General features: G+C 48.4%; 1 protein-coding gene across 1 annotated transcript in view; it reads right to left on the bottom strand.

Moving 5' to 3' along the window:
- Positions 1-5,545, bottom strand: part of LOC119973799 (CD209 antigen-like) — a 53,625-nt gene extending 48,080 nt beyond the window's left edge. Inside the window, exons 1-5 of the mRNA XM_038812224.1 lie at positions 5,365-5,545; positions 3,605-3,835; positions 3,298-3,442; positions 1,654-1,737; positions 1,495-1,577 (exon numbers count right to left, since the gene is read on the bottom strand). Of these exons, the coding sequence (XP_038668152.1) occupies positions 1,495-1,577; positions 1,654-1,737; positions 3,298-3,442; positions 3,605-3,835; positions 5,365-5,545 (724 nt within the window). The remainder of the gene's footprint in view (positions 1-1,494; positions 1,578-1,653; positions 1,738-3,297; positions 3,443-3,604; positions 3,836-5,364) is intronic.
- Between the last annotated feature and the right edge of the window lie 8,445 nt (positions 5,546-13,990).

The following is a 13,990-nucleotide window of genomic DNA, read 5'->3' as shown; positions in this document are numbered from 1 at the left end:
GGGTGACCGCATTGAGTTGCGGGCCGCGTGGTGATTGCCCGGGGAAGTCGTAGTCTTCAGATGAGCTTTCTGAGCATGCCGATGCAGATGGGGCCCGTGGATCGCACGTGGTGAGCGGCGAGGAAGATGGCGGCCCCCATGAGTCGCACGTGGCCGGCCGCATTGTGGGGGTTTGCCAAGGTGGCGGCCCCCATGGATCGCACGTGGCGGGAGGGGGCGGAGTCGGGGCATAGGCCGCAGCGTTTCAGGCCCCGCGGGCCCGCTGGTGTTGGGAGCGATTTGTTCTCTCTGCAGGGGAGTTAAAAACTGGGGCCCTTTTCGCGAGGCACACCCTGGCATAGTGGCCTTTCTTCCCGCAGCTGCTGCAGGTTGCGGATCGGGCTGGGCAGTGTTGCCGCGGGTGCTGGCGTTGGCCACAGAAATGGCAGGCTGGGGCAGCTGAGTAGCTGGCTGGGGCAGCTGAGTAGCTGGCTGGGGCAGCAGAGTAACTGGCTTTGGCAGCGCGGTAGCTGGGGGGGCCGTGCGGCACAGGCCTGGGGGGATTGTTGGTCAGGGGTCCACGATGAGGTTGCGGAGTCCGCAGGAAACGACGTGAGGCTGCGGAAGGAAACTTCCATAGTGGTAGCAGCCTCCACAGTAGTGTCTAAGTCCTGGGCCCCCTTTTCTAGCAGTCTTTGGCGCACATAGTTAGATCTAAGGCCCGCTACGAAAACGTCCCGCACAGCAAGCTCCCTATGTTCAGCCGCAGTAACGGCTTGATAATTACAGTCATTGGAAAGATTGTTCAATTCCCGTACAAACTCAGCAAGCGTTTCTGTAGGCCACTGACGGCGAGTCATAAACACGTGGCGTGCACAAACCTCGTTAATGGGCATAACGTACATTTTGCCCAATATCGGCAGCGCTGCGGTGTAAGAACCGGCCGGATTTAGCTGTGTGGAGATTCTGTGGCTTACCCTCGCGTGCAGTAGGCTGAGTTTTTATTCCTCCGTTGTTCCGGCGGTGCTGGCTTCTGCCAGGTAGGCTTTAAAACATCTCAGCCAGTGGGAAAAAATTTCCTTAGCCTCTGTATCCTGTGGGTCGAGTTCTAGGCGTCCGGGCTTGAGGGCTGCTTCCATGATTTTCTTCGACTGTTTCCTAAGTATATTAAATTGTTGGAACCAACAATTCTACGGACACGTGCTTGTAGGATTAGAGTAACGGTTTTAATATACTTACAACAGAGCCAGCCTGTTAGCCGTTGAACTTTCGGTGAACTGGCCGGCTGACCCTGTGGCACTGATCTTTATACAGCAGCTCCAGGGGGAGGAGTCCTGGGCGGAGCCAAGGGAGAAGCCCAGTACAATCTCGAGCATTCCCAGAGCTACTACCCCTGGTGGTCAGGTAGTGCAACTGCACTTACAATATAGACACATATATATACAGATTATAATCCCGTGTGAATCACATTCACCACACAGTCATTGATTTCTACAGATAATGGAATCAGTTTACCTGCCACCTCACTGCTGAATAGTGCAGCCAACAGCAAAACTCCAATCAGCATCATGTCTGGCATGAAGTTCCTCTCCTCAAACCTGAAAGACAAAAACAATTCAACATGAACATCAAGCTTTCCAATGAAAGGTGGGAATCTCCTGCACCCATTCCTACCTCTCTCTTTCCCAGTTGTCTGATGTGATGAGGTTCCAAGTGTGACTGTGAATATATAGAGCGGACTGAAGACCAGTGGAGCCACTGAAATCAAATCCGATTGGCTGGACCATTAATGATGTCAGATTAATTGTTGACCAATTGGTGTCCGAGAGCCAACAGGAGGGACTGGAAGATACTCAAATATTTCCTGGACCACATCTGAGATTGTGTAAAGTGGCTCTGTAACTCCTCAGTGAGGAATGGAAACTGCAGTCAATGTTCCTAACTCCATGAATCAGACAGGAAACGAATGGATTTAAGAAATTATTCATAATCATAAACTTTATTAGTGTCACAAGTAGGCTTACATTAATTCTGAAATGAAGTTACTGTGAAAAGCCCCTAGTCGCCGCACTCAGGCACCTGTTCAGGCACACGGAGGGAGAATTCAGAAAGGCCAATTCACCTAACAAGCATGTCCTTCAGGACTTCTGGGAGGAAACCGGATCACCCGGAGGAAACCGACGCAGACACGGGGAGAAGGTGCAGACTTGGCACAGACAGTGACCCAAGCTGAGAATCAAACCGGGGACGCTAACACTGTGAAGCAACAGTGCTGACCATTGTGCTACAGTCTGGCCATATTGTGGATCCGTGTCGAGTCATGGTTTATCTGAATCCCCAGGTAGTGGAATTTGTTTTGGGCTAGTTTGAATGATAGACCCTCAAGCTCCGTCCCTCCCCCATTTGGATTCACTGGGAATACCTTGCTCTTGCCTGTGTTGTTCTCTGCTTTACACCACCTGGATAGCTTGGATGTGTAGTGTTGAACAAAGAACAACAAGCTTGGTTATCCAACAAAACAAATTTATTAACACTACTAAATAAGATTCATACGTATTCCTAATGTATAATGTTATATTAAACTATGCTATCTCTAACTACAGAACTCTCAAATACACAACTGATGTGTCCTATGCCTAACCATCTTCTCCTCTTCTACTCTCCTGGACTCTCTCCAGCCCACTCTCCCAGAAATCTAAGAGTCAATGCAATTTATAGTACTGTCCCTTAGCTCCCTCAAGTGGCTAGTTTTAACATAACATTCACTCTTCAAATGCTGTACATTTGTATAATGTCACATCCCCCTTTCTTTGAAACAAAAATGTTCCATGTTTTTACATACAAGGTTGAATATCCATACATTTATTATACAGGTTATCACACAGCTTGTCAACAATTAAAAAGTTTGGTTAACAATGCAGTTATTAACTTTTAACAGTTCATGAATTCCGTCTGTAGTCAGTATCCGCTGTGGTAGTGTGGTACATTACCAATAAGTCATCAGTTCAATCAATCAGGTTTTCGGCTGGTTGCTCCACCTTTGTTGCCTCACATGGTCTTTTCTGTGCTTGTGGCGTCGATTTCTTGTCTCATTTGCGGAAAAACTGGTTTGCTTCCTGGTCTTTGAGCAAATGCCAACTTGTCCAATTTGTTGGAATGATGCTTTTTTCTAAACAATGTCCTGCAACGCCTTTCTCATTTGCTATCTGTGTTGCTTTTGATGCACATGGTTTGTCAAGTGTGACTACAAATTTAAACACTTTGTTTCCATTGAATTGCAATGCGTTAGTTAATTGTTCTTTGGTTACTGGGTCATACCTTTGTGTAAATTCTGCTGTTCTGTAGTTACTCTTTGTGTTCTCAAGATTAGTTTCTTTTGGCTTATCTGATTCATCTTTGAACATTCCACTGTCATTTCCTTTTGGATTATCTGACGACTCTTTGAGCTCTTCGTGCTTCTCATCTGGAATCAATTTTTCCGAGGTGTCTTAATTTTCTTGATGGCTGTTCACAATTGGCGTGCTCTCACTTGATCTGTTCACTGTTGCAATTTCATTGCCAGCCTCTATACAGTCCAGCTGAGGTCTGTCAGTCTCCCTGTTGTGCTGCACAGTTTATGTGCTACTTGTGATCACGTCGTCACTACTGGCAAATAAACTAGATAGACCTTCATAGTCTTCTTCTGCTTCTTGCTCATCATCTGTTTCTTCACTGTCATCATCGGATGACTGTGGTATCATATCTTGTGGCCAGTTACAATGTTCCTCTGTCTTCACGCTGTCTGGCACATACAGTCGCTTAACGAGGTTCAGGGCTTCGCATGATTTCGCTCCCAATATGGACTCTCGCTCTGTATCTACAACGGCAGTGACTTTGACTGTGCACCCATGTTTCGAGGTCACATACCCCTAGAGTTTCAATCCCATTCCCACTGTAGACGACCAGACATTTCTTTTGATCAAAAACTGTTGGTGGAGCTCTCAGTGGTTCAAATCGGAGAGGCTGAGGAGATTGGCACTCATTCCCGTGACGAGCTTGCAGTTGATTAATGTGACATTCAGTATCACTGGAATTGTCTATTCATCTTCAATGGTATCAGCATCACTATCTGTCAGATTACTGCTATCTGATGTCACATGCTGCCAGTTTGCTGCACTTTAAACATCTTTTCCCGAAGGCTTTGCATTTTTTATTAATGGGTGTGGCCACAACGCGTACTCATGCTCGTGACGACATGCGCAAACTTCCTTTGCGCATGCGCAGAACGATCGTCATCCGGAGTGCGCTCTTTTTTCAGGTGCGCATGTGCAACATTGTCGTGCACATGCGCAGAACGGTAAACTTCCGGGTCGCGCTTTTCTTTTCAAATGTGCATGCATGCAATGTCCGTTTTCCAAGGTGCGCTTTTTTTCATGTGCCCTTGTGCAAACTGGCCTTCTGCAGCGTGCTGAATTTTAGCTGTGCCACAACTTCCACGGAGTCATCCCGATGGGGATTTTTGCGTCACTTTCCCCGAAGAAATTTTGGGAACATCTAATTTTAGTTACTTTGCTCACACAGGATATATTACTAGGATCTTCTAGCATTACATTTTGTTGCCTTTGCAGTCGTTGACGCAGCATTTCATTTCTTTCACTCTCACAATGGCTTTCAAATTTTACAATTACCACATTAAACTTATTTTTCTCAAACGCATTCTCAAAGTGGAATGAGTTATACAGTTCTATCATCAGCGGTCCAGCCAAGTTTAGTAACAGCGCAATCTTTCGCTTCTCACTGACCGCTTTGAGGTTTCAGGCTGAGAGGTACTGTTCAAACTCTTGTTTGAAAATTTTCCAGTTCGCATCTACTTTAACTGACGTCCTGAATTACTGTGGAGTCTGTAGACCCTCCATGAAGCTTCCACTGCGTATTTCTTTTATGACAGCTGCCGGTTGTTGCTGCAGGAGACCGGGTGAGATTCTTTTTCGCAAGTTTTTTTTTATTTCTTCGAACGGAGATTTGTTTCTTTCTCCCTAAACCTTACTATTCTACTTTAGGAACCAGACCTGGTACCATGTGTTGTTTCCTGCTTTGCTTTACCTGGATGGCTTGTATGTGTAGTGTTGAACAAAGAACAACAAGTTTTATAACCAACAAAACTAATTTATTAACACTACTAAATAAGATTCGTACATATTCCTAAAGTATAAGGTTACTATATTAAACTATGCTATCGCTAGCTACAGAAATCTCAAATACAAAACTGATGTCTCCTATGCCTTACTATGACTCTCTCCAGCTCACTCTCCCAGAAATCTAGGCATCAGTGCAATTTGTAGCACTGTCCCTTAGCTCCCTCTAGTGGCTAGTTTTAACATGACATTAACTCTTCACATGCTGTACATTTGTACAATGTCACATTGCTCAGGTTGAATTTGTAACCCAAGAAGGCCCTGAACCCTTCCAGAACTAAGTACACATCCAGCCCAGTGATGGAAGCTACATTAAAAATGTGGAGACAGTACTTCAGCCGAGTGTCCATCATGGCCCCCATCTGCGGTAACCACAATTTCTCACCAGTCATGCTGTACGCCTCGTTTAAGAAGTGGAGACAGGATGGGGGTGGGGGGGGCGGTGCGGGTGGCACGAGCGATTAGGGACTCCTACACAAGAGACAGACACGCAGCCCTGGACAAGCTGACGGAAAGACTGGAGCTACTGTACGGACAGGAGCTCTGACATTTACAGATCTCCGCAAGGGGATGACGAGGTGCCCCAGGGCCTCGTCAGACGCTATGCTGGAGGAATTGCTGGAGGTGGACGGTATGGAGAAAGGGAAATGCGGGACATGTACAGACGACTGTTAGAAAGGGCGAGGACAGCAATAGGGCAAGACAGAAATGGGATGACAAACTAGGAATAGAGATATGGTAGGGATCCCGCAGCAAAGCACTGAGCAGGGCCAACTCCACCTCCTCCTGCGCAAGGCTCAGCCTCAGGCAGTTTAAGTGATGCACAGAGTCCACCTGACCACCACCCCAATGAAAAGGTTCTGCCAGGAGGTAGAAGACAAATGTGGACGGGGCCAGGGAGGCCCGGCCAACCACGCCCACTTGTTCTGGGCCTGCCCCAAACTTGTTGGGTTCTGGACAGTCTTTTTCGAGGCGATGTCCAAGACTGTGGGGGTGAGGGTGGAGCTGTGCCTGAGAGTGGCAGTCTTCAGCGTTTCAGACCAGCCAGAAGGGTCGACACCCTTGCCTTTGCTTCCCTGATCGCACGCCGGAGAATCCTTCCCGGCTGGCGATCAGCAGCACCAGCCACAGCTGTGGACTGGCCAGCAGACGTGGCAGAATTTCTCCACCTGGAGAAGATCAAATACACCATCCAAGGGTCGGACGTGAAGCATGGGGGCTATTCATCCGCCTGTTCCAGACCTGTTTGAGGCCCAATAGCGGATAGGAAGGGAGGGAGGCGGGGACCTAGTGAGGGCAGACAGGAGCATACAGAATAGATAGGAACAGGGGGGGGGGGGGCAGAAAGGGAGGAACACAGGGAAACATCAGGAAGGGATACAGGAAAAGACCGAGGAGGGGGCCAGAGGAAGCAAACAGCAATGAGGGAGATCGGGATTCAGGTGGCACGGAGCTGGCCCAGCTGCGTAAACTGAACTTGGCCTGGCTGGTGGTGGGTATGAAAGCAGGCTTTAGGAGGTTGTGTTGCCTTTGTCGTTGGCAAGTCACGTGCAGATGGTTAAAATAACGGTGCTGCCCAAATTCTTGTTTATGTTCCAGAACTTCCTCACCTTTGTCGCCAAGTTCATTTTCAGGAAGGTGAATGGGATAATTTGGGGGTGTGTGTGTGGGCGGGGAAAACCCTGCAGGTGAGTCAGGAAATGGGCAGTGGAGGAGGGATCGGTTTGGGGGTAGATGGACAGTAAGAAATCTTACAACACCAGGTTAAAGTCCAACAGGTTTGTTTCAAACACGAGCTTTCGGAGCGCAGCTCCTTCCTCAGGTCACTTGAGGAAGGAGCAGCGCTCCGAAAGCTCGTGTTTGAAACAAACCTGTTGGACTTTAACCTGGTGTTGTAAGATTTCTTACTGTGCTCACCCCCAGTCCAACGCCGGCATCTCCACATCAGGGGTAGATGGAGGCAGCGACATGTAGGGGGATTAGTTTGTGGGGACTGCAGTTGGTGTCCCTGCCGTTCTTGACAGCCCAGTATTCAGTGAGCCCAGTGGTGGTCTCAGTGCTGAGTCTGGAACCAGTGCAGGCAGCATTTTGGGTTGTAAATCTCTGTGGGCGGGCACCGATATGTGATAATCACAGGTTTGTGCCGATGGGGCTGAATGCGAGGTTCCGGGGTGGCGGCAGCTGGGGGTATACTACTTCAGGGACTTGTTTGTTGGGGATAGGTTTGTGGGCCTGGAAGAGCTTGAGGAAACATATCAGTTGCCTGAGGGAAATAGGTTCAGGTACCTGCAGGTGAGGGGCTTTGTGGGGAAAGGGGAGCCGTACTTCCCGGGGCTGCCACCTCTGGTGTGACAAGGTAACCTGTTGTCCTAAGTTTGACATTGAGGAGAGTGACAGATATTTATGGAGAGCTGGAGAGCTGACAGGGGAGTGAGAGGAAGATGTGGTTGGTGGTGACATCATGTCAGAGTTGGCGGAACTGGCGGAGGATGGTTCTATGAGTGTAGAGGCTGGTGGAGTGTAAAGTGAGGACAAGGGGGGCCTGATCCTGGTTTTGGGAGGGAGGGGAAGGCGTGAGAGCAGAGATCTGGGAGATAGATCAGACATGGTTGAGAATCCTGTTAACCACAGTGGGCGGGAAATCATGATTAAGGAAGAAGGAAGACATGTCAGCAGCACCATTTTGGAAAATGGCATAATCGAGACAGATGCGATGGAGGCGAAGGAACTGGGAAAATGGAATTAAGTCCCGAAACATGTGCCGTTAGGTAATTTGGACATTCTGAATTCTCCCTCAGTGTACCCGGACAGGCGCTGGAATGTGGTGACTAGGGGCTTTTCACAGTAACTTCATTACAGTGTCAATGTAAGCCTAATTATAAGTCCCTACAGGATGTGGGGTCTGAAGAACTGGCGTTGAGGTAACTGTGGGAGTTGGTGGGCTTGCCATGGATATTAGTGGACAGTCTATTCCCTGAAATAGAGATAGAGAAGTCAAGGAAGGGAAGAGGTGTTGGAAATGAACCATGTGAAGGCGTTATGGGGTGGAAATTGGAAGCGAGATTCATAAATTTTTCCAGGTTCATACAGAAACATGGTGGATAGGGGAGTGTATACAGATGGTGTTGATATGGATGTGGAGCAAAGGAGGGTGAAAGGAGTTGATGTTCAGATCAGCTGATATCTCGTGGAATAGTGGGACAGGTTTGCGGGACTGAATATCCTCGTCCTGATCGGATGTGTTTGGAAGAGAACATCTTAAAACCAGTTCTAAGATGGGCGCATTGTGCAGTTCATAACATAAAACAATTCTGGAAACAGTTAACTTCTCCTCAGACTCGATTCCAGGAATACAAATGGAGCAAAGGCAAAGAAAAAATGGAAAGGACCGGATTTTCATCAAAAACAACACTGTGATCCTGTTTATAGGTAACTGAAACTAGATCTGGTTTAATGATACATCCTGTATTGCTCTGTCCTATTTGTTATTGTCTTTGTTTTTTGACTGTGAGGTTTTGTAAAAGTATTACTCATCGTCGAGCACCATCGCTTTTCATCCCTCCCTGCAATGTTATTTCACCTCTATTTCTAAGTCTGAATTGTTGTGTTCCATGATCACCTCCCTGCTCCCGCTCACCAACCAGAGATGCCAAGCACCCTTACCATCTGTCCTAGCATGCATCCTGGCTACACTCTCTCCATCTTATCTCTTGCCGGACAAGTTGACACATCATAAATGGGACAGATCCCAGATGGGGGGCAGGGATGCAGGAGTATAAAGTTCTCTCTCCGTTTGAGCAGAGAGCCCTCCAGCTGATCAGGGAGGGAGACGGCCGCTCCTGTGCTGAGGGCGAGGGGGGCACCAAAATCCAAGTGAGGATCCAGTACACCATCATCCATCACAGCAAGCTAACACGAGTCCGGTCTTTCCTATCGTTATGGCCCTGCTGTGTAATAATAACATCTCCCTTCTCCTGCAGACACAGGGGAGGAGCCCAGTGCCTCCCATCCCCAGCCAGGCACTGGAGTCAAGCCCAGAAACCAGCGAGGATGTATTTACGGATGTAGAGATCGAAGAGACATCAGAGCTTTCACCCACACCTTCCACCAGCGCCGACACCTCAGTGAGACTGAGTATTAGAGAGGCCTCGGGGTCACAAACTGGTGAACCCCTCACTCTCTCTCTGACCCACAGCAGGATCACCCCAGTGTGCCGGCATTCAGAGGATTGTTGGAAGCCAGGAATCTGCTGAATCCTAGTCAGGTGACGTGTCTCTGGTCTCAGTCATGCCTCAGTTGCTGGAGCTCCAAAGGCAAAGTCAGGAACAACAGGAAGGGATGTCAGCTACACTCCTCGGATTGAACGGCGGAATGGAGGAGTCCTGATCCAATGTGTTTCAAAGTGAACATCTTAAAAACATTTCTAATGTTATGCAGGTCGTATTATAAAACATTACTAGAAACAGTTAACTTCTCCATTGAGTCAATTGAGACACCACGGGTGGAATTCTCCAACCCCCCGCAGGGTCGGGGAATCGCCCAGTGCCTTCGTAAATCCCGCCCCCGCCGTGGCCGGAATTCTCCGCCACCCAGGAATCGGCAGGGGCAGGAATCACGCTGCGCCGGTTGGCGGGCCCCCCGCGGCGATTCTCCGGCCCGCAATGGGCCGAAGTCCCTCCGCTGTCAGGCCTTTCCCGCCGACGTGGTTTAAACCACCTCTGGTGCCAGCGGGAGCCACTCCGGCGCGGGCCTAGCCCCCAAAAGGTGCGGAGAATTCCGCACCTTTGGGGAGGCCCGACGCCAGAGTGGTTCTCGCCACTCCGGTACGCCGGGACCCCCCGCACCGCCGGGTAGGGGAGAATCCCGGCCCATATGGAGCAAAGGCAAAGACAAAATGGAAAGAATAGGATTTTCATCAAAAACAACACTGTGATCCCATTTATAGGTAACTGAAGCTAGATCTGGTTTAATTATACATCCTGTATTGCTCTGTCATATTAGTTATTGTCTTTGTGCTAAGTCACTGAGGCACAGGGCCCAGGTACAAAGTACATTTGCTTCTGTTTGACTCTGTTTTTCAGACCAAGAAGGAGTCCACACCGAGTTGTTAAGGGAAAGAAAGTTTTATGACAATAACTATTATTTACTGAGCATGAAAGGTCCCAGCCGGGTCGGTACCCAAACTGGCCGACTTTATGCAGAAACTTTAAATGGTTTAGGGTTCCCCGTCCCCTTTAACGGGGGACCGCCTATCGGCAAAGCTCAGGGGAATTTAATCATTGCCACGTTGGATCCTTTTCACCCAAGTGCATTTTGCAGTGACCTTTGTTTTGTGACTGAGATTTTGGTAAAAGTATTATTCATCGTCGATCACCATCACTTTCCATCCCTCCCTGCAATGTTATTTCATCTACACGTAGTGTCTCCCACCCGCCCTCCTCCTCTAACCTAATAATAAGACCCATTGGTGTGAGCAGGTAAGTGCTATATTATATTATTTTCTTTTTTAAAAAATTTATTTTATATTTGTTTACCAGAACTTGGTGGGAACTAAGAGGGATGGCAGGGAAGGCAGTGCAATGTTCCTCCTGCAGGATGTTTGAGGTGAGGGATGCCGTTAGTGTCCCTGCTGATTTTACCTGCAGGAAGTGCAGCCATCTCCAGCTCCTACAAGACCGTGTTATGGTACTGGAGCTGGAGTTGGATGAACTTCGGATCATTCGGGAGGCAGAGGGGGTCATAGATAGGAGCTTCAGGGAAATAGTTACACCAAAGACTGGAGATAGATGGGTAACTGTAAGAGGGACTGGGAAGAAGCAGTCAGTGCAGGGACCCCCTGCGGTCGTTCCCCTGAGTAACAAGTATACCGTTTTGGATACTTGTGGGGGGGGGGGGGACTTACCAGGGGTAAGCCATGGGGTACGGGACTCTAGCACGGAGTCTGTCCCTGTTGCTCAGAAGGGAAGGGGGGATAGGAGTAGAACATTAGTAATTGGGGACTCAATAGTCAGGGGCACAGATAGGAGATTTTGTGGGAGCGAGAGAGACTCACGTTTGGTATGTTGCCTCCCAGGTGCAAGGGTACGTGATGTCTCGGATCGTGTTTTTCGGGTCCTTAAGGGGGAAGGGGAGCAGCCCCAAGTCATAGTCCACATTGGCACTAACGGCATAGGTAGGAAAGGGGACAAGGATGTCAGGCAGGCCTTTAGGGAGCTAGGATGGAAGCTCGGAGCGAGAACAAACAGAGTTGTTATCTCTGGGTTGTTGCCCGTGCCACGTGATAGTGAGACGAGGAATAGGGAGAGAGGGCAATTAAACACGTGGCTACAGGGATGGTGCAGGCGGGAGGGATTCAGATTTCTGGATAACTGGGGCTCTTTCTGGGGAAGGTGGGACCTCTATAGACAGGATGGTCTACATCTGAACCTGAGGGGCACCAATATCCTGGGGGGGAGATTTGTTAGTGCTCTTTGGGGGAGTTTAAACTAAATCAGCAGGGGCATGGGAACCTGGATTGTAGTTTTGGGGTACGGGAGATTGAGAGTATAGAGGTCAGGAGCACAGATTTGACTTCGCAGGAGGGTGCCAGTGTTCAGGTAGGTGGTTTGAAGTGTGTCTACTTCAATGCCAGGAGTATACGAAATAAGGTAGGGGAACTGGCAGCATGGGTTGGTACCTGGGACTTCGATGTTGTGGCCATTTCAGAGACATGGATAGAGCAGGGACAGGAATGGTTGTTGCAGGTTCCGGAGTTTAGGTGTTTTAGTAAGGTCAGAGAAGGGGGCAAAAGAGGGGGAGGTGTGGCGCTGCTAGTCAAGGACAGTATTACGGTGGTAGAAAGGATGCAAGATGGGGACTCTTCTTCCGAGGTAGTATGGGCTGAGGTTAGAAACAGGAAAGGAGAGGTCACCCTGTTGGGAGTTTTCTATAGGCCACCTAATAGTTCTAGGGATGTAGAGGAAAGGATGGCGAAGATGATTCTAGAAAAGAGTGAAAGTAACAGGGTAGTTGTTATGGGAGACTTTAACTTTCCAAATATTGACTGGAAAAGATATAGTTCGAGTACATTAGATGGGTCGTTCTTTGTACAATGTGTGCAGAAGGGTTTCCTGACACAATATGTTGACAGGCCAACAAGAGGTGAGGCCACATTGGATTTGGTTTCGGGTAATGAACCAGGCCAGGTGTTAGATCTGGAGGTAGGTGAGCACTTTGGAGACAGTGACCATAATTTGGTGACCTTTACATTAGTGATGGAAAGGGATAAGTATACCCCGCAGGGCAAAAGTTATAGCTGGGGGAAGGGCAATTATGATGCCATTAGACATGACTTAGGATGTGTAGGTTGGAGAAGTAGGCTGCAAGGGTTGGGCACACTGGATATGTGGAGCTTGTTCAAGGAACAGCTATTGCGTGTTCTTGATCAGTACGTACCAGTCAGGCAGGGAGGAAGGGGTCGAGCGAGGGAACCGTGGTTTACCAAAGAAGTGGAATCTCTTGTTAAGAAGAAGAAGGAGGCCTATGTGAAGATGAGGCGTGAAGTTTCAGTTGGGGCGCTTGATAGTTACAGGGAAGCGAGGAAGGATCTAAAGAGAGAGCTAAGACGGGCAAGGAGGGGATATGAGAAGTCTTTGGCAGGTAGGATCAAGGAAACCCCAAAAGCTTTCTATAGGTATGTCAGGAATAAAAGAATGACTAGGGTAAGAGTAGGGCCAGTCAAAGACAGTGGTGGGAAGTTCTGTGTGGAGGCTGAGGAGATAAGCGAGATACTAAATGAATACTTTTCGTCAGTATTCACTCAGGAAAAAGATAATGTTGTGGAGGAGAATGCTGAGACCCAGGCTATTAGAATAGATGGCATTGAGGTGCGTAGGGAAGAAGTGTTGGCTATTCTGGACAAGGTGAAAATAGATAAGTCCCCGGGGCCTGATGAGATTTATCCTAGGATTCTCTGGGAAGCCAGGGAAGAGATTGCTGAGCCTTTGACTTTGATTTTTTATGTCATCATTGGCTACAGGAATAGTGCCAGAGGACTGAAGGATAGCAAATGTGGTCCCTTTGTTCAAGAAGGGGAGTAGAGATAACCCCGGTAACTATAGGCCGGTGAGCCTCACATCTGTTGTGGGTAAAGTCTTGGAGAGGATTATAAAAGATGCGATTTATAATCATCTAGATAGGAATAATATGATTAGGGATAGTCAGCATGGTTTTGTGAAGGGTAGGTCATGCCTCACAAACCTTATCGAGTTCTTTGAGAAGGTGACTGAACAGGTAGACGAGGGTAGAGCAGTTGACGTGGTGTATATGGATTTCAGTAAAGCGTTTGGTAAGGTTCCCCACGGTCAGCTATTGCAGAAAATACGGAGGCTGGGGATTAAGAGTGATTTAGAGATGTGGATCAGAAATTGGCTAGTTGAAAGAAGACAGAGCGTGGTGGTTGATGGGAAATGCTCAGAATGGAGTTCCGTTACGAGTGGCGTACCACAAGGATCTGTTCTGGGACCGTTGCTAGAGGAGGGCGCAGAAGGATGGGTGAGTAAATTTGCAGACGACACTAAAGTCGGTGGAGTTGTAGACAGTGCGGAAGGATGTTGCAGGTTACAGAGGGACATAGATAAGCTGCAGAGCTGGGCTGAGAGGTGGCAAATGGAGTTTAATGTGGAGAAGTGTGAGGTGATTCACTTTGGAAAGAATAACAGGAATGCGGAATATTTGGCTAATGGTAAAATTCTTGGTAGTGTGGATGAGCAGAGGGATCTCGGTGTCCATGTACATAGATCCCTGAAAGTTGCCACCCAGGTTGATAGGGTTGTGAAGAAGGCCGATGGTGTGTTGGC

The sequence above is a fragment of the Scyliorhinus canicula genome, chromosome 11 (genome assembly GCF_902713615.1).
Source record: "Scyliorhinus canicula chromosome 11, sScyCan1.1, whole genome shotgun sequence".
Classification (NCBI taxonomy): domain Eukaryota; kingdom Metazoa; phylum Chordata; class Chondrichthyes; order Carcharhiniformes; family Scyliorhinidae; genus Scyliorhinus; species Scyliorhinus canicula.
Note: the sequence above shows the minus strand (reverse complement) of the source record. Positions and strands in the feature narration are given on the sequence as shown.